The 23,442-nt window shown below is 48.9% G+C and overlaps 1 protein-coding gene across 3 annotated transcripts in view; it reads right to left on the bottom strand.

Annotated features, from left to right (window-relative positions):
* TBC1D23 (TBC1 domain family member 23) overlaps window positions 1-23,442 on the bottom strand; it is a 1,631,981-nt gene that overhangs the window by 1,259,734 nt on the left and 348,805 nt on the right. For all 3 annotated transcript variants that reach the window (XM_069637239.1, XM_069637242.1, XM_069637241.1), the window contains exon 5: window positions 17,003-17,126. In XM_069637239.1, the coding sequence (XP_069493340.1) occupies window positions 17,003-17,126 (124 nt within the window). The remainder of the gene's footprint in view (window positions 1-17,002; window positions 17,127-23,442) is intronic.

The raw sequence follows: 23,442 nt of genomic DNA, 5'->3' as shown, positions 1-23,442 counted from the left end.
GTTCGGGGCCCACTTTAGAGGGAGCCAGGCGAAAAATGTGCCCAAGATCACACAATGTCATCAGTCTTTGCAGGTGAGAGAAAAAGGTTTTACTACGGTTCTGAAAAGTTTAGTTAGGGTGTCCCAGACCTACCCAGGTTCGAGAGCCGAGGGCTAAATCTACCCCGTACAATCGGTGGCAAGGGAGGCCGGGCGGAACACAGTACCTTAAAAAGTGGAAAGGATCCTCCAGCGGTGGTAGTTGTTCCTGGTAGTGGGTGTAAGTCGCGGCGTCGTCCAAGGGAAGAGGGGATCCCAACGTGGAGGAAAGCTGCAGATCGTTGCACTACCAGGGAAGAGACCAGCCGTGGAGTTTTCCGGTCACAAAGGATTTTTACCCCTCTTTCGCGGTTGAGGTAAAAAGTGGTATCCCGGTTGCCAGGGTGCTTGGCACAGGCAAGGCGGCCACGAGATGCTTCGGGACGGCGAAAAGAAGGCAGCAACTGGTTGTCCCCACCAGTTAAGGGAAGAAGACTCTCCGGCGGGAGATCTCCTCTGTCGTCGGGAAAAGTGGTGAGACGGTTCTGCAGGGCTTCACCGGTGGTGTCATCTTGGCAGGTCGGCTCGGCTTCTCCCTCTTCGGCTTCTTAGGTCCTGTGGCGACTTCTGAAGAACCAGTCCCAAAAACCCTGCTTTTATGCAGCAAACCCCCATTCATACAGCCTAGCTGTCACTCAAACATGCTAAGTGGTGAGCGGGGTGGCTCACCACTTGGGCCAATCACACTAGAGTGCGACATGAGTTGGCAAGGCAACTCAGTCCAGGGTGCCTAAACCCCCTCCCACACCCCCTGTGGTACCCAGACAGAATGGCACCACTTTGGAGGGCTTCTGTGCAGAAGCCCGCCAAAAGTGGAACAAAGGCTCGACTCGGGTTCAGGGTTACTGAAGTGAACCTAGACGCCATTTTGGTGGATTGTTGTGAGGCCGCTGTAGGAAGGGAAGGCAGTAGCCGTGGGCTATTGTATCCAGAACCCATGCATCCGAAGTAATAGCTCGCCATTCATCGAGATGCTGAGACAGTCTGCCCCCAACCAGCGAACAATGGGACATGGCCTCATGATTGTTTTGGAGCGGCTGCGGCAGCACCCGAAGGCAAAGAGGCAGCTGCCAGAGCGGCTTTGGCACCGCTATTTCCCCGACCACCACGGGTACTTTAATGCTAACCCCTCTGACTGGCAGTTCCGCTCCTTCTACCAAAGGAGAGTAGTAACGAAAAGAACATCCCCCTCCGCTGCTGTCCCTTTAGGTTGAAAAGGCGGAGGTTGGCGCACAGCTGCGCACAAAGATTTCGCCGCAACTTTTGAGGCCTGAAACCTCTCAAGGCTCTCGTCAGCGTTGCTGCCAAACAAATGCGGGCCATCAAAGAGCATGTTCAAAAGACAGGCTTGCACATCCGGAGCAAAACCTGACTTCCTCAACCACGCAAATCTGCGTATAACGGTGCTCGCAGCCATGGACGGGCTAACACTGTCGTCCGTGTCCAAACCCGACTGAAGGTATTCAACACCTGGCATCCTTGCCATCTTGCATGAGAGCAAGGAACCCATCCCTTTCTTTCCCTTTGGGAATATGCTCAGCCACAGGAGCAACACAATTCCACAGTGTGTGTGAAAATCTTGCCATGGCACAAGTGGAGTTGGCGGATTTCAGTGCCGTACTCCCCGCAGAAAACACCTTGCGTGCCCAACCGTCGAAGCGTATGTCGTACCTTTCAGTAGGGATGATAGGGTACGCTGCCTGCCTCGAGGTGGCCGCAGCCGCCTGAGCCACCGAACTCTTGGGAGTGGGGTTAGATGAAAGGTAGCTGGTGTCGCTACCGGAAGGGCGGTATTTTTCAGTTAACAATTTATTGAGAAATTCTGGTGTCTGCCAAGCAGTTGCCACCCTTTTCTGCAACGTTAAATGAAACGGTAACAATGGGTCAGAGGATGGACCTTGATCCAAAATATCAGTTAAATCATTCTGAATAAAAGCTTCAGGAGGACTGGACCAACCAAGATATTCAGTGACCGTAGCCATCAGTCTCCTGTAGGATGACTCAGCATGAGCCCCAGGCTCAGGCATGCCAACTCCACCTCAGGAGAAGTGTCCAAGCAACTGGCATCATGAAGAGATTGCCTTAACTCTTCCAATTGACTATCCCCTGAAAAGACAGGAGCCACATCAGGCTCAACAGGGTCAAAATCTAAATCTGACCTCTCCTCATAGATGTCATCCAGAGGGAGGTCAAAGTCCTGTCTCGGGACAGCCGAGGGTCTGGAGTCCTTAACAGGCCTTACAGACTTGGAAGTAGCCTTCCTTGGAGGATCCACAGTGCCAGGGATCTGGGAAGGCAAATTCCGGCCAAAAAGCCGCAAAGGCGCCGAGGTCGCCGATGGCTTTGGCGTTGAGAGCGCTGACGGCTTCGACGTCAACAACGGCAACCACGGTGCTGAGGGCTGATACGAAGGCAAAGCTTTGACAGTTTCTGCGGTCTCGCTGGGGACGAGGACTGAGACCTGGAAGCACGTCTCTTGCGACCATCCTGAGCCTTGTCCGAATGGGACCTCGAAGGTTTCCGATGAGGATTGCGGCGATGACCCGAGCCCGAAGGCGCACGAGCCACGGATCGAGACCATTCCTTGCCGGCTTCATCAGAAGGCGGGACAGAACTGTGCCCTGGGATTGGAGAATCGCCAGCATCTGGTCCCACCAGGCAGACCATTCCTCCGGAGTCAAGGACTTAGTTGGACACGCCACTTTCCTTGCGGCTCCATCCTCCGAGGAGGACGGGGAAGGTGACCGGTGACGGCGCTTCCTAGAATGCCGAGACGAGGAGGATGAATGGCAAGAACCACTCTGGTACCGAGATCCCCGAGACTCCTTCCGACGCGGAGAGTCGCCCCTCGAATCGTCGGTGGACATACCCTTCGAAGATTTACAGGACTTACTGGTTTTAGAACCCCTACCTACCTGAAGCTTCCCCTTATGCTCCCGCAAGGCCTTGGCAGTCAGCGACTGGCATTTAGAACAGTCGTCGGTGTCGGGACTCTCGCCCAAGCACCACAAACAAATGCAGGTCGGTAATCGACATTTTCGACTTGCAGTCCAGGCAAGTCTTGAAGCCAGACCGTGGAGTCGGAGGGGTCGAAGAGTAAGACATATTCACGTGGAATACACAAGGCGCGCTGAGTCTCCGAAGCAAACGCGTTTGCGGAAAAAACAGAACTGAGGCTACGGGCACCATGCCTCCTATTTATAACATCAAGTGACGTCGCCCTCGATGGAGGCCTTCGAGGGACATCGACCTGACGCCATCGACGCAGGACGCCCTCTGCTGAAAAAGTTTCCGAAGTACACAGCTGTGAATATTACATGTCAAAGATGTGGAATACGGGGAAGGACACAATCCATTCGAAATAATTTTACGATGTACCAAACATACCAATGAAAAATTCTTCGAAATGGCCTCTACCGGAACCGAATTGGATAAGCACAGACCTTTCCTCCAAAGCTTCCCTTCAAGAACGCGTGGCCATTTTACTTCATTTGATGTGAAGACATCGGGGCCATAAAGAATGCTGGGCACAATGCAGGTTTTATAAAGTAGCAATAATCCTTCAATGGATTGGCCGGTCCCTTTTTGGATAAAAGCCCGAGTGGCATAAAATCTAGCCGTGGACTTTTTTATTATAGAGTTAGAAAGTGAGTTGTCGCCCAACTTATTTGTCATTAAAATACCCAGGTACATGTAGGCAGCAACATCTTCAAGAAGATCTTTACCAATTGTACAAGTGTATTTTTTGATGCGCTTCTTATACTTCTTAAAAAACAGAACTTTTGTTTTATTTAGATTAATTGAAAGGTCATGGGTAACAGCAAATTGGTCCAGTGCGGTTAGGCTTTGTTGAAGGCCAATAGCAGTTTGATCCAGGATTAAAATGTTATCCGCATAGGGCATCCAGGCAGTTGACCCAACCTTTGGAGGTTTTTTTTCCACAATTGTTAAACATTATCCAAATTCACAATATAAATATTAAACAACGTAGGGGCTAGAGTGCAGCTCTGTTCTAGGCCGTAGTTTGTCTGGATTTACTCACTCAGCAAACCTTCTTGGTTAAATCAAATTTGGGTTCTACTGTCAGTATAGAAGGCTTTCACGAAATAAATGATTTGTGCATGTAGCCCTCCTTGCTCCATTATTTTCCAAAGCAGCTTGCGTTCAACAGTGTCAAAAGCCTTTGAAAAATCAATAAAACACATGTATAAAGTTCTCAAGTTGGTGGTCCAAGTCAATCTAATACAATACATTAGACCCAATGCTAAAACCTTTTCTACAACGAGTCTGTTGACATTTTAAAATATTTTCTTTAATCAGCCAATCATTTATAAAAACCTAAAAGCAATTGTGAAATCATTGTTGAGCTGCAGTCGATTATGGACAATAATCGATAATTAGACAGGAGGTCACGTACTCCTTTTGAATAAACTGGTATTAGCGTTGCATATTTCCAACTTAGCGGTATTTCACCAGAAATAACAGTCTCCTGAAAGGAAAGAATAAACAAAATTTGCGCCCACATTTTTGCATTTTTCTTGAAAATAATATTTGGCAAACCATCCGAGCCAGGTGCTCTAGATGATTTCAGCCCGATAATAGTTCAATATCATCCTAAGTAAAGGCAAAACATCTCTTTTGCCGTACATCCTCATAATTAAGTTTGATAGCAGATGCATTCTCTTTGTAATATGTACCAAGGATATCATTTTTCCATGTATTATTAGTGATGGGATTTAATTCACTTTTACCCAAATTTACTTTGTTGTGTTTGTTATAGATATACCAAAATCTGTGCATGTCCTTACCTCTTAAGGCATTTCTCATAATTTGCCATTGTACTGAGGCAATGGATCTCGTATGTAATTTTGCCCCATTTTTGAAACGCATTCTTAATCTATTTATAGCATTTGCTTGTTCATGCGATTCAATAATCTCTCTTTTTTAATTCTCTTAATTGCATTTCATTTCAGCAACAACACAATCATATTCACCATTGTTTTCCTTAGCCTTCAGGAAAAACTTCTTTTGTAGTTTTCCAAATTCCTCATAAAGAGAATGCATTACTTGATAAATGTTCTCGACATTCAGTACCATCCTCGGAGCATCATTTGCAAAGGTTTTACCTATAAGTTCATTGAAATCCAGGACATTTCTTTCAGACCATTTTATTCTATGTCTAGCATTGTTAAGGTGGTAATTAACCGTAAGTTGTCTCAAATTATTTTGGTCGATTTTTCCAAACAGAATTCTACCACCACATAGTCACTTAAGACATTTAGAATCAGACGGAAATTTTATACCTTTTCCATTTGTCAAAAAGTCAATCCAGGACCTACTAGTCCCATTTGACCAGTTGTAAGACGAGCTATCTTTGCTTACATCTATTAGCTGCAACAGCTGACACAAACAAATAAAGGGAGACCAAGAAGAAATGGAGGGCTTCTTGTTCATACTCTGACAAACTGGCCTGTCACCTGCTCCAAAGGCAATACCGACTCTCTTTCCTCACCAAGAAGAGAGTCCACATTCAAGCCTGTGTCTCTGCAGCATCTTAGAACTCAGCCAAACTCTATAAAATCTGCAAGGAGCTGGCCAACCCTGCTGCACTCTCTATCCCTCCTGTTGCCTCCCAGGCTCTTTGCAATGCCCTTGCCTCTCACTTCATCTCAAAAACGCAGGACATCCTGTCCACCCTCTCCTCCCCTCCCCCTCTCCGTCTGTGCATGCTGACCCTCCTTCAGCCAACCCCCCCACCCTCTTTCGCGTCCTTTCCTCTTTTTTCCGCTGATGGGGTCGCTAGACAAGTCCGATCTATGAAAGCCTCGTCAAAACAGGTTCCTCCCTGCTCCTCTAAAACCATCAAGGACCACATTGATACCCTCGCTCCGGCCCTTGCAGATTTCTGCAACCTCTCCTTTGGCTCAGGATCCCCCCCCCCTCTGAAGCACTCCCTTGTGCATCCTCTTTTCAAGACACCCAGAGCTGTTCCTTCCTGTCTGGCTAATTACCGGCCAATTTCCATTACTCCTTTTCTGGGCACACTCCTGGAAAAGATGGCCATCTCTCAGCTTAACCTTCATTCTGATTCTGTTGGCTGTCTCCACGACCACCAGTCTGGCTTCAGAGCTGCCAGAAGCACGGAAACTGCTCTTCTGAACATCCATGAAGATCTGCTCTCCAACCTTGACTCAAACATTCCCTCTGTCCTCATCCTACTCTATCTCTCTTCTGCCTTCGACGTGGTCAACTACACCATCCTGCTCAACCGTCTCCATGATAACCTGGGTATCACCGATCAGGCTCTGGCCTGGCTGACCTCTTTCCTCGCTGATCGATCCTCCCAGTTCCAACTTGGGTCCTTCATATCCTCTATCTCCCTCTCTACCTGTGGTGTTGCCCAGGCATGTAACCTCTCGCCTTGGGTTTTCAACCAATGCCTTGCAACTCTTACCCACTGCATTGCCATTTTCTGCTCCAATTTCCAGTGCTATGCTGACGACAACTCATTTTCAGGCTTCCCTCTGCCACCTCCGCTCCCTCTCTCATCGCCGATTGCCTAACCGCCGTTCAAGATTGGTGTGCCGCCAATGATCTTTGTCTGAATGCCAGCAAGATTGAGATCCTCCTCATCAGCACACCTTTACCCTCTTTTTCCCTCACTCTCTGGCCGGCCTCCCTTGGCCCGCCTCCTAACCCCACCTGCGAGGCTTACAACCTCTGGGTCATCTTTGACTCCACACTTTCCTTCTCCGCCCACATCTCTGATGTCTCTAAAAAGTCAAACTTCCTACTGCACCCTCCTCAGAGGTACTCTGACTTACCTCTCCTTCCCCCAAAAGCTCACTCTCCCAAGCTCTGGTTCTCTCTAAGTTAGACTATTGTAACAGCCTCTTTCTAAATCAACCTGCCTCTACTCCCTGCCCTCTGCAACTAATCCAGAACAGGACTGCAAGACTTATCCTTGGCCTCAAGCCCTGGGATCGTATCTCTCCAGCTCAGAAATCTCTCCATTGGCTCCCAGTGGATGCAAGGATTAAATTCAAAACCCTCTGCATCGTCCACAAGGCTTTCTGGAGGCTAGGTCCAAAATACCTTCCCTCTCGAGCTCTTCACTCCTCTACCTCCAACTCCCTCAGGGTCAGTCGCTTTTCAATGAAACGAGCTGGGGGTAGATCTCTGTGTTCGTCTGGGGCCCCCCTCTGAAACAGCCTCCCTGCCACTCTGAAACTTGAGGAGAACCATCTGCGATTCCGGAAGCACGTCAAGACCTTCCACTGTGCTTCTGCCATCAACCTCATTCTTCCCCGCTGATCTGTTCTCTCTGGGCACTGTGCATCTGGCCTACCCTCTGTCTTCCGGGCCCAGGTACCTGCTCACCCTGCCACCCTCGCGCACTGCCTCTTGGCCACCCCTTGCACTAGGGTCTATATCTGTACCCATACATTCGTAGCGCTATATAAATGCAAATTATTATTATTATACAGTGCCCCCTTTTCTTCCTGCACTTATCAGACATACCCTGTCTGCTGCCTGCACTTAACCAACAGAAAGTCACCCACTTGCACACTTGATGTATTAATAGTTAATAATATGGTAGTTCTAGGGATAAATAAAAAGTATATGTAATTCAAGGTGCGGGGGAGAAGAGGAACAACCCTGGCGTATGGATTGTGTATTGGATTGCAATAAGGAAAGTTCCCAATTTGGGAACTCCCATCCCCTACACACAGTCTATGGCTAAAACAGCCAAAAAGTTCAAACAATCAATCTTTCACATTTAGAATCAACATCCTAATGGTGGCATTGCACCCCCTGAAGCCCATTTATTTGTATTCATCTTTTTTTAATCATTATGAGTTGATATTTGTTCTCATTGATCTTACATGATTGTCATAACAATGCACAGAACAATCTAACTGAAATATATGCTTGATTGTTTTTTTTTTCAATAGATTTAAAGTCTGAATAAATTGTATCAGCCCGTGAAGAAGAAGAAAATTCATCTCGAAACGTGTTGGGCAACCCCTTTTGGAATAATAAAACTTTGTGGAAAAAGACTCAAAAACGTGTTTGTTAACCTGATTTATTATGAATACACTTATACATCATTGACCTTGTCTGATGTATAAATACGATGTTGATTTACTTGCTGTACCAAGACATTTTGTAGCGATGTAAGGCAGTTTAAGGTTGAGGATATTTCACAATCTGCACAATCCACTTGATTACTTCTCGGTTTTAGAAAGGCAGTTATTTTGCCTCCATCATCTTGTTCCAGGTTCTTTACATCACATATTGTTTTTTAGAATACCGGAACGGTCTCTAATAGGATTTGTATTTTTCATAGTCTTTTTCCTTTTTAAATCATGAGTGGCTGAGGATGCCAAACAAAGATTGTATGCGTTCCACAAAGTGGTGGAGCTACAGTGCACAGAGCGTTTAAGGTGGCAATGAAAAAACAAGTGACTTTCTTACCTGGTAACGTTCTTTCGATGGGATGGTCTGACGACGTATTCCATATCTATGACAGGTAATCACCACAGCTGTGCTGCTTTGGAAATTTTTTGGCGTCTGCGTCCTGCGTTGATGACGTTGATACGCTGTCCTCGAGGGCCTCCGTCGAGCCGACGTCACCGGATGTTATAAATAGGACGCATGACGCCCGTAGCCTCAGTTGTAGTTTTTTCCCAGAACGTGTGGCACTAATCTTTTACCAGTATGACCACAGAAAGCCTTGCGGAAACGTAAGCTGCAATAGCATAAGAAATTCAGTAGCGGGGCAGGCTGGGAGGGTACGATATGGAATAAGTCGTCGAACCATCCCATCGAAAGAACGTTACCAGGTAAGAAAGTAACTTGTTCTTCGAGGGGATCGGGTCCTCCGACGTATTCCATATCTATGACAGACTCCCAAAGCAATACCAATGTGTGGAGGAGGGAAAAGAATGTATAAGTTAGAAATTTAGAAAGCCCAATCAAATTGCAGAATAGAGGACCACCTTGCCAAAGGCCAGATCCTGCCCATGGATAGAATCTAGGGAGTAGTGTCTTACAAAAGTATGGACCGAAGCACATGTGGCTGCTTCACAGATGTTACGAATAGGAACACCTCTCTGCAGGGCAGTAGAGGCAGCCACACCCCTAGTAGAATGGGCCCGTAAGCCTACCGGAGGGGTCCATACCCGCCAACCGGTAACATTCAGAAATTGCAAAGATAATACATTTAGACAAAGTCTGCTTAGTAACAGCTTGTCCCAAACGCCTTCCAGAGTATCCTATAAAGAGCTGATTGTCCACTCTGACCCGGGACATGCGTGAGATGTAGAAACTTAAAGATCTCCTAGGATCCAACCTATGGAGCCTCTCCTCTTCCTTACCAGGATGCGGAGGAGGATAGAACGCCGGAAAAATGACCTTCTGGCTTAAATGAAATTCCGACACCACTTTCGGAAGAAAGGAAGGACGAACCCTAAGGACAACCCTGTCCTTATGAAACACCGTGAAGGGTGGCTTAACAGAAAGTGCCTACAACTCACTGACTCTGCGAGCGGAAATAACCTCAACTAAAAGTTTTAAGGGTTAACAGTCTCAAAGGACAGGAATGTAAAGGCTCAAATGGAGCACCCATTAGGAATTTTAGAACCACGTTCAAATCCCAACCGGGCACCTAGAAAGGTGACGATAGAAACACATTAGTGAGCCCCTTCAGAAACTGAAAAATTAAAGGAATTTTAAAATAAGAACACTCCTCAGACGAGCGCTTAAATATAGACAGCGCCGCCAGGTAACCTTTAATGGTACCCACTTGCAGGCCCTTGTGGGCTAAGGAAAGCAAAAACGACAGAACCACAGGAATGTCACATGAAAAAGGATCCACACTCTGAACCGTGCACCAGTCGCAGAACTTTCTCTAACAGCAACGGTACAGGGATTTTGCTGCAGGCCGTCTGGCCGAGAACAACACCTCCATCACGTCTTCAGGGAGGTCCTAAACCTTACACCTCAACCTTTCAGGAGCCAAGCGTGAAAGTTGAGTGACCTGACCTCTGGATGGAGAACCTGACCCCCCTCCCGTGATAGCAGATCGTCTCGGTATGGAAGACGGTGTGGAGGGCAGATGGACAAGTCGAGAAGCTCCGGTACCACGTTCTCCGGGCCCATGGCGGAACAATGAGGATCATCCGGGAACCAAACCTCTGTAACCTCCGCAGCACTTGCAGAATGACGGGGACTGGAGGAAACACGTACAGCAGTGGGAAGGACCACTCCACCACGAACGCGTCCCCTAAGGCTCCTCTTGGAGGAAATTCCCGCGAGCAGAACCTTTCGCACTTCCGGTTGACACTGGTGGCGAACAGATCCACTTGTGGAGTCCCCCAAAGGGCGAAAAGCTCCAGGAGAATCTCCTGAGCCAGCTCCCACTCGTGAGAGATCGTGTTCTGTCTGCTCAGAGTGTCCGCTGTCTCGTTTTCGTCTCCGGCCAGATGAACTGCCGAGATCAAAATTTCCTGCTCGATGGCACATAACCAGAGCTGCATCGCCTCTCTGCACAGAGGAAGTGACCCTGCCCCCCCCTTTTTGTTGAGGTAGTGCATGGCCACTGTGCTGTCCGTCAGAATCAGGACATTCTTCCCTCACACAGTCGGCAGAAAAGCCGTCAGGGCAAGCCTGACGGCCCTCAGCTCCAACACATTGATATGAGTCTGGACTCCAACTGAGACCAACGACCGCTGACTGTCAACTCGTTGGCATGAGATCCATCCCGTGAGGGTTGCGTCCGTCACGATTGTCACGTCCGGCCAGGGTAGCCAAAATGGAGCCCTCTTCATCATTATGCCTTCGCCGGCCCACCACAGAAGGTCCTGGGCGACCGAGGGCGGCACCTGAACGGGGTCCGACATCCTGCCGGAGGACTGTGACCACTGCATCTTGAGAGCCCACTGCAAAGATCTCACCTGCAGTCGATCCTCTGGCACCAGAAGAATGCAGGATGCCATGAGGCCGAGCAACCTCTAGAACTCGAAGGTCGGGAGAGCCTGGGCATGTTGAAACTTGTGCACCATCTGCAGAATGTGATGAGCCCTCACCTGGGGATGAAACACTGCCCCAGGAATGTGTGGAGCACTGCTCCGATGTACTGGAGCCGCTGGGTTGGCGTCAAGTGGGACTTCTTTAAGTTGAGGGAGAAGCCCAGCCTGTGAATGGAGTGGCAGGTGACGGACAGATGATCCAGGACTAGCTCCGGAGAGCGCGCCCTGATCAACCAATCGTCCAGGTAGATGTAGACGTGAATCCCCCCCCTTTCCTGAGATACGCTGACAACAGTACCATGAGCTTGGTGAAAACCCTCGGGGCGGAGGTCAATCCGAACGGCAGGACCCGAAACTGAAAGTGTGAGTCACCAACCGCAAACCTCAGGTACTTCTTGTGCTTGGGATGGATCGGCACATGAAAGTAAGCGTCCTCGAGGTCGAGAGACACCAACCAGTTCTGAATTTGAAGGGCCTGGAGGACTTGAGAGAGAGTAACCATCTTGAACTTGTCCTTCCTGAGAAGCCGGGCTTGTACATCCGGAGCAAACACCGACTTCCGCAACCACGCAAATCTGCGCATCACGGTGCTCGCCGCCATGGGCCGGCTGACGCAGTATGCCACGTCCAGACCCGACTGAACAGATTCACACATGGCCCCCTTGCCATCCTGTACAAGAGCAAGAAAGCCATCCCGTTCCTCCCCTTCGGGAATATGTTCAGCCGCTAAGGAAACAATTCCACAGAGTGTGAGTGAAACGTGCTAAGGCACACACACAGTTGGCTGGTTTCAAAGCCATACCCCTTGAAGAAAACACTTTCTTCACCAAACCGTCAAAATGTTTGTCGTCCCTATCAGGAGGGATGGTAGGGTACGACTCCTGTTTAGCCGGGGCCGTCGCCGCCTGCACCACCAAACTCTCCAGAGTAGGGTGCACGGACAAGTAGCCGGGGTCGCCACTTGCTGGGCGGTATTTTTTCGGCAACGTCTTCCCTACTGCCGGGAGACTCTCCGGAGCAGTCCAAGCCGCCGCTGCCCTTTTTTGTAAGGCCATATGGAATGGCAGAACTGGGTCAATTGGTGGACCTAGGTCCAGGATATCTGTCAGGTCATCCTGCAGAAAATCCACTGGGGGCGCAGACCACTCCAAGTACTCCGACACCCTTGACATAAGCCGCCGGTACGAAGACTCAGCGTGCGTACCAGGCTCAGGCCTACCAAACTCCACCTCCGGGGATGTGTCCAGACCACTGCCATCGTGCAACGACTGACGCAGGTCTTCAATCTGGCTATGACCAGACAATATTTCGTCAGGTACCTCATGAGGAACCAAACCTTCCTCAGACCCTTCTTCCACCTCAGAAATATAATTCAGAGGCTGGAATGGGGGCACAGAAAAAGGGACAAATATGTGTTTGGACTTGGCCAGAGCCTTTCTCGAGGGTTCCACCGTGCCAAGGGGTACCTCCGACAAAGCACCCTCCAAAGGCGTCGAGGGCATCGATGGAATCGGCGTCGAGAGTAGCGCCGACGGCCTCGACACAGTCCTCGAGGGCGGTGCCCAGAGCGTGTCCTTCGATGGTCTCTGCGCCAATGGCGTTGATCGTTTCCTCAGAGCTGGAGCCTCGAGTGAACCTCTCGACAGACATGGCGCTGATGGCGTCGACATCTTTGAAGAAGACCTCACAGGCTCTGACGGCCTCGAGGGCGTCGAGGACCGGGACCTGGAGCGGGCATGGCTAGAGCGATCCACCTTGTCCGACAGAGACCTCGAAGGTTCTCGATGATCGCGCCGACCACCCGAGCCCGAAGGCGTGCGAGTGGTGGCTCTAGCACGGTCACGGATGGCTTCTCTCGAAGGCGCGGACGGACCGGAGCCCTGTGATTCAAAAATCACCAACATTTTCTTGCGAAATGCCTCCCATTCCGCAGGAGTCGAATGCTTGCCGGGACAAGCAACCCGTCGTCGGGCAGCGTCCTCGGACGAGGACGGGGAAGGCGACCGGTGATGGCGCTTCCTCGAGTGCCTCAACAAGACAGAGGAATGGCGGGAACCACTCCGGGACCAAGACCCCCTGGACTTACGCCGACGACGCAGAGAGTCGCCCCTCGAATCGTCGGTGGAAAGTCCAGTGGACCTCAGCTTACGGGGTTTGGAAACCCTACCTACTTACCGAAAGCTTCTTCTTCCGCTCCTGCAAAGCCTTCGACGTGAGCGACTGGCATTCGTCACAATCGTCCGTAGCGTGGTCCTCCCCGAGGCACCAGACGCAGGCGTCGTGTGGGTCCCGTCAGTGACATCTTGGAACTGCAGTCCTGACACTTCTTGAAACCCGACCACGGGACCACGGGACCACGGGACGGAAGAAGAGGAAGACATGATACAATCTTCACAAACCAAGTCCGAAGAACCGATAGAAACTCAGAAGAACCGAGGCGCGCTGAGATCTCCGAAGCGAACACATTCGCAGAAAAAACGGATCTGAGGTTACGGGCGTCGTGCGTCCTACTTATAACATGCAGTGACGTCGGCTCGACGGAGGCCCTCGAGGACAGCGTATTGACGTCATCGACACAGGACGCAGAAAATTTACCGAAGCAGCACAGCTGTGGTGATTACCTGTCATAGATATGGAATATGTCAGAGGACCCAATCCCCTCGAAAATGTGTTTCAAGCGGGTGGCGGTTATGAACAATTAACAATGAAGTTTAACTTTGTAGTACCATGGACACAAGCACAATAAAGGGGCAGTAAAACGTACTGAATGTGCACAAGCAAGCCAAAGCCAACACAGGTAAGCCACCCGTCCAGCCACACTCTGCATGTGTTATTAGACTTTATTTCCTTTGGGAGAGTAGGTTGAATGCACACTCCGCCTCCAAACAAAGGCCAGTATGGAGATACTCTCCACAGGTAACCAATCGTCCAGCTACTTAGCACAACAACAGCCTCTCTCAGAAACTCCTGGTGTGCTCGTTTAGATCCAGTTCCAGTGGTATTACCCGAATTGTTCGTTTACAATTGTTCGAATGACACAAAATAGGGGTCCTAATTGACCTTCTGCACAATTGACCGTATGGTCATTTTAATATATATTATGGGTTGGGTTGGTGTAATAATATAAGGGGATTGAGGGGGGTTGGGGTGGGGGTTGGATTGGGTGGGGGAAATGCGCGGGGTTTCCCCCCGCATATATATCCTAATTGACCGTTTAAATTCGGTCAACTGTGCAGAAGGTCAATTGTTATTCGAACAATTGACATTCAAACAATTTGTATACAACCGTTCCAGCATCTTACTGCTCACCCCTAGCTATAAGAACAAAAGAGCAGGAGGGGTGAGCTTTTGTTTTACCGCACATACGCTCTGGAACTCTCTCCCGGCAGCCATCAGAAATTAACAATCATACACAGCCTTCAAAAAGCTTGTAAAAACCTGTTAAGTACGACTAATTCTTGTATGAAATGTACCTCCTACTTCTGTCTACTGCAAGAAATGCTGCGATACCCCAGGTTCTGGGCGTTACAAAAATGTTATAAATAAATAAAATGGGACCCTGTTTCATTATTACATATTGGGTGGATTTCGTCTTAAAACAAGAAACGGTGCACATCAGCACAAATACTTTCTGGGAGAGCAAAGTTTTAACAACCTGCTATTACCTTCATTTTGAAAACTGAGCTACACATTTATACACCATTCCTTTCGCCATAGAAAAGGATATCTTGTTTCTTTGGATAACATGACCATCGAATTTAAGCTGAAACACTATACCTTAAGGTCATCAATTACTAATTCCTATGATGGCTACAATGTAGTAATACAGCAAATAGCAATACGTTAATGATGCATATTTTCTTATGTGCAGATAATGATAATGATGTGTTATTTATATAGCGCCTTAATCCAAAGCGCTTTACAGAGCACAGATTTACATACAATGGGCCTCATTACAACCCTGGCGTAGGACCATGGTGCTATTAGCCATGGTGGATGGCGGATTTACCGCCCCATTCCAAGGTTGGCGGGGCGGTAAATCCCCATTCACCATTGCCCCTTCCCCATTCCCATTTTTGCCCCATAGGGCTCAATGGGGATGGGGAAGGCGCTAATTACGGCACCGTAAATTACGGTGCCGTAATTAGCACCAAGGTCGCTTAGCGCCTTGGACTTTAACGCCTGCAAAAAGCAGGCGTTAAAGTGTGAATCTGGCGTTAAGGGTTTAACGGCGCTGCAGCCTTTTACGGCGCCGTTAACCCCTTAACGCCAGGGTTGTAATGAGGCCCAATATCACCCAACCGAAATTGGAACTCATTTATCGACCTCGGAAGAATGAAAGGCTGAGTTGGCCTTGCCGGGATTCGAACCTGCGACCTGCAGATCACGCTCAGATCGCAGCACCGAGCGCTCAACCCGCTGAGCTATCTTACCGGCTTAAATCCGAGCATAATGAATATTAACACAGAGTGTCTTTATGACATCTTAAAGATTATGGATTTATGTCATAACAAAAAGTATAATTGTTGCTTAAAAAAAAATCAATCACTGAAAGGAACTGGAAGACTTTGGGACAATATGAGTTTTTAACTGCAGTCTGTACTAAAGACTTCCAAGTATGAATTGGAGGTTGAAGGACAATGCACAATGAGATAATTCTGAAAATAAGAAATTATTTGTATTAGTAAAATGACTAAAATTATATGACAAACTATATTATCTGATGTTTTTTGTAGAAATTATTTGAATTATGCCCCTGACGAAGAAAAAGAATCTCAAAACGCGTTGGACCTAAAAAATTAATACGATTTCTATTTAATGAAAAATTGTTTTCAAAATAAAATGTGTGATAAGTAACTGCTGACAGGTAATATTTGAAGTGTACAATAAGACTAGATTAACTATCTAAAGACATTATTTCTTAAGGGTTTGGCTTTTATTTTTGAGCCTAAAGATAGTGCGCAGGGGACGGGGGTTCCCCTATTTGGGAACTTTTTTTGTTCTTTAACATTTTCACACTTTACTTGTATTGATTACATTTTTCACAAGACTACATTTTCCCGGGGACATTTTCACATAGAATCCTTAGGAACGTACTGGTAATTGTCTAAGAAGCGAGTTACCGTGTCAAATGACAGTGACAAAGTATCTCACTTGCCAAAAAGGATCAGAAAAAACAACTAAAAAGCCTGCGTATTTGCTGGAGATCAAGAAATTATGCTAAAAAGCAGCAAAATCGAACAACTTCCCTAACAGTCTCAATGCTCCTTTTTTGCGGATGACATAACAGGGTTGTGTTGTCGAATGCGCACAACCTTTACATATAATACAGTTTCATAACTTAACTTGCAAAAGGCGTCTTATCAATCCCTTCCAAGGTCTTATTAAACTGAGCCATTACATGGTGTCCCATGTAGGTCTCCTTGACCCTACAAAATTGCCGGTAATCTAAATTCTAGCTTAGCCGGCTATTAAATCTAATGTCATGCACGTTTATAAACCCTTACAGCTCTCAAAGAAAAACTCCTCTTTTTCTGTACAGATTGAAGGAATTCTCAGTGCATTTTTGAAAATCGTCCGTGCATTTGTCAAACGTGTGGGCAGATTCAATAGTGCAATGCCACTTAAGAGTCAGGTGCCCATGGGTAGCATAAGCTTATGCAAAAGCGATAACTGATAGTGGTACTAAAACGAAAATCAGACTAGGTTCTAAAAATTGCTTGTACGCACAGCGAGAAATAAGTTGGCCATGGACAGAGACTATACTCATCATTGGCAATGCAGCACTGCATAAGACACCTAGCAAATGGCAGCAAATACGATTGCATTGGAAAGGCCAATACAAATAAGAAACAAAAAGGTGCCACTGTTCATGTTCTACATTACATTACCCAGTTAAGTGCATAGCAATCTGGAGTTATCTTCTTGGTGTCAAGAAAGGAACACAATTCAGGCTCATGATACTGCAACAACAACCTAAATAGGTGAAATGGCCTCCCCTTCTGGAAACAATCCCTAAAAACAAAAAACACATCGATCAGAACTTAATAGCTTAACTTTTCACATAAGACTAATTGTAGTAAATTGAAATGCAAAAGTCCAACATGCACGCAAGAAAATAAATGCCAAAGGTCTGAAAGCATATGCATAATAACGCAGATACCCTTCAAACATGAATGCAAACACAGGCTCATTTGTTCCATTCATTGCTATAGAAATATAGGTTATTTATGCATGTGCGTTAGTTCTGTAAACAACTGAACATGCTTATTCTTACTTTTAAGGGAAAGTGACTGAACAAGTGGGGCAGTCTATTGTACATCATAACTTTAATTTGGTTAATAACAAGTGCAATTAGCGATGCAGTTTAAAAATAAAACCTCCACTCTGACCACATTAAAGAAGGGATGACTCGAGGTCTATAAACAACTAACAGTAGCGTTCCAAACACAACGTAGAAAAAATAATTACTTAAGCTACACTGCCCCTCCACCACTCAAAAAAACACTACATATAAAATTACGAGTAAATGTAGAGGCCTTTCTGTTTTTGTCTGAAATGGCAATGACGGCTTTAATGCAGTTTAGAAGAACAAGTTACTTTCTTACCTGGTAACGTTCTTTCGATGGGATGTTCCGACGACGTATTCCATATCTATGACAGGTAATCACCACATCTGTGCTGCTTTGGAAACATTTTCGGCGTCTGCGTCCTGCGGCGATGACGTCAATACGCTGTCCTTGAGGGCCTCCATCGAGCCGACGTCACCGGATGTTATAAGTAGGACGCACGACGCCCGCAGCCTCAGTTGTAGTTTTTTCCCAGAACGTGTGGCACCAATCTTCTGCCAGTATGACCACAGAAAGCCTTGCGGAAACGTAAGCAGCAATCGGAATTTTGTAGCGGGGCAGGCTGGGAGGGAGAGATATGGAATACGTCGTCGGAACAGCCCATCGAAAGAACGTTATCAGGTAAGAAAGTAACTGCTTCGAGGGGATTGGTTCCTCCAACGTATTCCATATCTATGACAGACTCCCAAAGCAGTACCAACATATGGAGGAGGGAAAAGAATTTAGAATTTAGAAATTTAGAATGCTGAATTAAATTGCAGAATAAAGGACCGCCTTGCCAAAGGCCAGATCCTGCCCATGGATAGAATCTAGGGAGTAGTGTCTTACAAAAGTATGGACCAAAGCCCATGTGGCTGCTTCACAAATGTTATGAATGGGAACACCCCTCTGCAGGGCAGTAGAGACAGCCACACCCCTAGTAGAATGGGCCCGTAAGCCTACTGGAGGGCCCTAACCCGCCAAGCGGTAACATTCAGAAATTGCCAAGATAATCCATCTAGACAAAGTCTGCTTAGTAACAGCTTGTCCCAAACGCATTCCAGCGTATCCAATAAAGAGCTGATCGTCCACTCTGACCCGGGACATGCGTGAAATGTAGAAACTTAAAGCTCTCCTAGGATGCAACCTATGGAGCCTCTCCTCTTCCTTACCAGGATGCGGAGGAGGATAGAACGCCGGAAGATTGACCTTCTGGCTTAAATGAAATTCCGACACAACTTTCGGAAGAAAGGAAGGACAACCCTGTCCTTATGAAACACTGTGAAGGGTGGCTTAACAGAAAGTGCCTGCAACTCACGCACTCTGCGAGCGGAGGTAACCGCAACTAAAAATACAGTTTTAAGGGTTAACAGTCTCAAAGGACAGGAATGTAAAGGCTCAAATTGAGAACCCATGAGGAATTTTAGAGCCAGGTTCAAATCCCAACAGGGCACCTGGAAAGGTGACGGTGGAAACACATTAGTAAGCCCTTTCAGAAACTGAGAAATTAAAAGGAATTTTAAAATAAGAACACTCCTCAGGCGAGCTCTTAAATATAGGCAGCGCCGCTAGGTAACCTTTAATGGTACCCACTTTCAGGCACTTGTGGGCTAAGGAAAGTAAAAAGGACAGAACCACAGGAATGTCGCATGAAAAAGGATCCACATTCTGAACCCTGCACCGGTCGCAGAACTTTCTCCAACGGCAACGGTACAGGGACTTTGTTGCAGGCCTTCTGGCTGAAATTAACACCTTCATCACGTCTTCGGGGAGGTCCCAATCGTTACACCTCAACCTTTCAGAAGCCAAGCGTGAAGGTTGAGGGATCTGACCTCTGGATGGAGAACCTGACATCCCCCTCCCATGAGAGCAGATCGTCTCGGTAGGGAAGACGGCACGGAGGGCAGATGGACAAGTCGAGAAGGTCCGGGTACCACGTTCTCCGGGCCCATGCCGGAGCAATGAGGATCATCCGGGAACCGAACCTCCGTAACCTCCGCAGCACTTGCCGTATGACGGGGACTGGTGGATACACATACAGCAGTGGTAAGGACCACTCCACCACAAACGCGTCCCCTAAGGCTCCTCTTGTGAGGAAATTCCTGCGAGCAGAACCTTTCGCACTTCCGGTTGACACTGGTGCAAAGAGATCCACTTGTGGGGTCCCCCAAAGGGCGAAGATCTCCAGGAGAATCTCCTGAGCCAGCTCCCACTCGTGAGAGATCGTGCTCTGCCTGCTCAGAGCGCCCACCATCTCGTTTTCGTCTCCGGCCAGATGAACTGCCGAGATCGAAATTTCCTGCTGGATGGCCCAGAACCAGAGCTGCATCGCCTCTCTGCACAGAGGAAGTGACCCTGCCCCCCCTTTTTGTTGAGGTAGTGCATGGCCACTGTGTTGTCTGTCAGAATCAGGACATTCTTCCCTCGCACAGTCGGCAGAAAAGCCTTCAGGGCAAGCCTGACAGCCCTCAGCTCCAACAGATTGATATGGAGTCTGGACTCCAACGGAGACCAACAACCACTGACTCAACTCGTTGGCATGAGCTCCCCATCCCGTGAGGGATGCGTCCGTCATGATCGTCACCTCCAGCCAGGGTAGCCAAAACGGAGCCCCCTTCATCAGATTGCCTTTGACGGCCCACCACAGAAGGTCCTGGGCATCACCTGAACGGGATCTGACATCCTGCCGGAGGACTGTGGCCACTGCATCTTGAGAGCCCGCTGCAGAGATCTCATCCGCAGCCGTGCATCTGGCACCAGAAGAATGCAGGATGCCATGAGGCCGAGCAACCTCAAGAACTCTAACGCCGGGAGACTCTGGGCAGGTTGAAACTTGCGCACCATCTGCAGAATGTGATGCGCCCTCAACTGGAGAGGGAAACACTGCCCCAGGGATGTGTCGAGCACTGCTCCGATGTACTGGAGCTACTGTGTTGGCGTCAAGTGGGACTTCAAGTTGAGGGAGAAGCCCAGCCTGTGAAGGGAGTGGCAGGTGACCGACAGATGATCCAGGACTTGCTCGGGAGAACGCGCCCTGATAAACCAATCGTCCAGGTAGGGGTAGACGTGAATCCCCCCTTTCCTGAGATACGCTGCCGCCACCACCACCATGAGCTTGGTGAAAACCCTCGGGGCGGAGGTCAATCCAAACGGCAGGACCCGAAACTGAAAGTGTGAGTCACCAACCACGAACCTCAGGTACTTCTTGTGCTTGGGATGAATCGGCACATGAAAGTAAGCGTCTTTGAGGTTGATAGACACCAATCCGTCCTGAAGTTTAAGGGCCTGGAGAACTTGAGAGAGAGTAACCATCTTGAACTTGTCCTTCCTGAGGAGCTTGTTCAAACCACGCAAGTCCATGATGGGTCTCAATCCCCCGTCTTTCCAGTTCTATGGCGCCTTTCTCCAGCAGGGATTTGATTTCCTGCGCAATGAGCAGATCCAGACTCTTCAAAGTGAGATTCCCTGGTGGATTGTCGTGAGGCCTCTGCCGAAAAGGAAGACAGTAGCCGTGGGCTATGATCTCCAGAACACACACATCTGAAGTAATGGCACGCCATTTAACAAGATGCTGCGCCAGCCTTCCCCCAACCGGCGAACCATGGGACATGGCCTCATGACTGAGCCGAAGCGGCTGCGGCAGTGCCTGAGGGCAAAGAGGCAACTGCCCGAGTGGCCTTGGCACCTCGAGTACCGCGTTTTCCACCTCTGGTACTCCTACGTTGGCCCCTTTGACTTGCAGCTCCCCTCGATCTACCAAAGGAACAGTAGTATCGAAAGGAACCTCCTCTCCATTGCTGTCCCCTAGGACGAAAAGGCAGAGGTTAGCGAACTGCAGCGCTCAACGACTTTGCTGCAGCTTTGGAGGTCTGCAACCTCTCAAGGCTCTCGTCAGCCTTGCTGCCAAAAAGATGGTCACCATCAAAGGGCATGTTAAGAAGCCGGGCTTGCACAACCGAAGCAAACACTGACTTTCGCATACCACACAAAGCTGCGCATCACAGTGCTCGCCGCCATGGACCGGCTGACGCAGTCTGCCACGTCCAGACCCGACTGAACGGATTCACACATGGCATCCTTGCCATCCTGTACAAGGGCAAGAAAGCCATCCTGTTCCTCCCCTTTGGGAATACATTCAGCCGCCAATGAAACAATTCCACAGAGTGTGAGTGAAACGTGCTAAGGCACACACACAGTTGGCTGGTTTCAAAGCCATACCCCCTGAAGAAAAGACTTTCTTTGCCCAACCGTCAAAGCGTTTGTCGTCCCCATCAGGAGGGATGGTAGGGTACAACGCCTGTTTTGCTGGGGCCGTAGCGGCCTGTACCACCAAACTCTCCAGAGTAGGGTGCATTGACAAGTAGCCAGGGTCGCCACTGGCTGGGCGCTACTTTTTGACAACGACTTACCCAATGTCGGGAGACTCTCCGGAGCAGACCAAGCCACCGCCACCCTTCGTTGCAAAGCCATATGGAATGGCAGTACAGGGTCAGTTGATGGACCTTGGTCCAAGATATCTGTCAGCTCGTCCTACAGAAAATCTACTGGTGGCGCAAACCACCCAAAGTACTCTGTCACCCTCGACATCAACCACCTGTACGAAGAGTCAGCATGCGTACCAGGCTAAGGCCTGCCAAACTCAACCTCCGGGGAGGTTTCAAGATCACTGGCGTCGTACAAAGACTGACGCAAGTCTTCAATCTGGCTATGACCAGACAATATCTCGTCAGGAACCTCATCCGGAACCAACCCTTCCTCCACCTCAGAAATATAATCCAGAGGTTGGAATAAATCCCTGGAGGAGGGCACAAAAAAAAGCTCAAAGATAGGTCTCACCGACTTCTCCAGGGCCTTCCTCGGGGTTTCCACCGATACACGGGGCACCTCCGACAAAGCATCCTCGAAAGGCGTTGAGGGCATCGACAGAATCTGCTTTGACGTCGAGCGTGGCGCCGATGGCTTCGACACAGGCCTCGAGGGCAGAGCCCCGAACGTGTCCTTCGACTGCCTCGGAGCCGATGGCATCAATGACTTCTTCGGAGGCGGAGCCTCGAGAGAGTCCCTCGACGGACATGGCGCTGATGGTGTCAACGTCTTCTTCGAAGACCTCACAGGCTCTGACTATCTCGAGGGCATCGAGGACCGGGACCTGGAGCGGGCAGGACTAGAGCGATCCACCTTGTCCGATCGGGACCTCGAAGGCGCCCGATGATTGCTCCTACCACCCGAGCCCGAAGGCGTGCAAGCTGTGGCCCTAGTACGTTCCCTACCGGCTTCTTTCGTAGGCGCAGACGGAACAGAGCCCTGCGATTGAAAAATCGCCATCATCTCCATGCGAAAGGCATCCCATTCCGCAGGAGTAGAGTGCTTGTTGGAACAAGCAACCCGCCGACAGGCAGAGTCCTCGGAGAAGGACGGGGAAGGCGACCGGTGACAGCGTTTCCTTGAGTGCCTCGAAGAGGCAGAGGAATGGCGGGAACCACTCCAGGACCAAGACCCCCTGGACTTACGCCTACGACATGGAGATTTGCCTCTCCAATCATCGGTCGAAAGTCCAGCGGATTTTGGCTTTCGGGGCTTGGAAACTACCGACAGAAAGCTTCTTCTTCCGCTCCCGCAAGGCCTTTGATGTTAACGATTGGCAATCTTCACAATCATTTCTCGGTGTGGCCTTCACCGAGGCACCATAGGCAGGCGCTGTGCGGGTCTGTAAGCGACATCTTGGAACCGCAGTCCCAAAACTTCTTGAAACCCGGCCGCGAGGTAGAAGACGACGACGACATGATGATCTTCACAAACAAACAAGGTCGAAGAACCGAAAGAATATAACTCAGAAGAACCGAGGCGCGCCGAGATCTCCGAAGCGAACACGTTCGCGGAAAAAACAGAACTGAGGCTACGGGCGTCATGCGTCCTACTTATACCATCCGGTGACGTCGGCTCGACGGAGGCCCTCGAGGACAGCGTATCGACGTCATCGACGCAGAAACAATTTACGAAGC

Source organism: Ambystoma mexicanum, chromosome 7p (genome assembly GCF_040938575.1).
Source record: "Ambystoma mexicanum isolate Mex_15411 chromosome 7p, UKY_AmexF1_1, whole genome shotgun sequence".
NCBI lineage: Eukaryota > Metazoa > Chordata > Amphibia > Caudata > Ambystomatidae > Ambystoma > Ambystoma mexicanum.
This window is presented reverse-complemented; position numbering and strand designations above follow the sequence as displayed.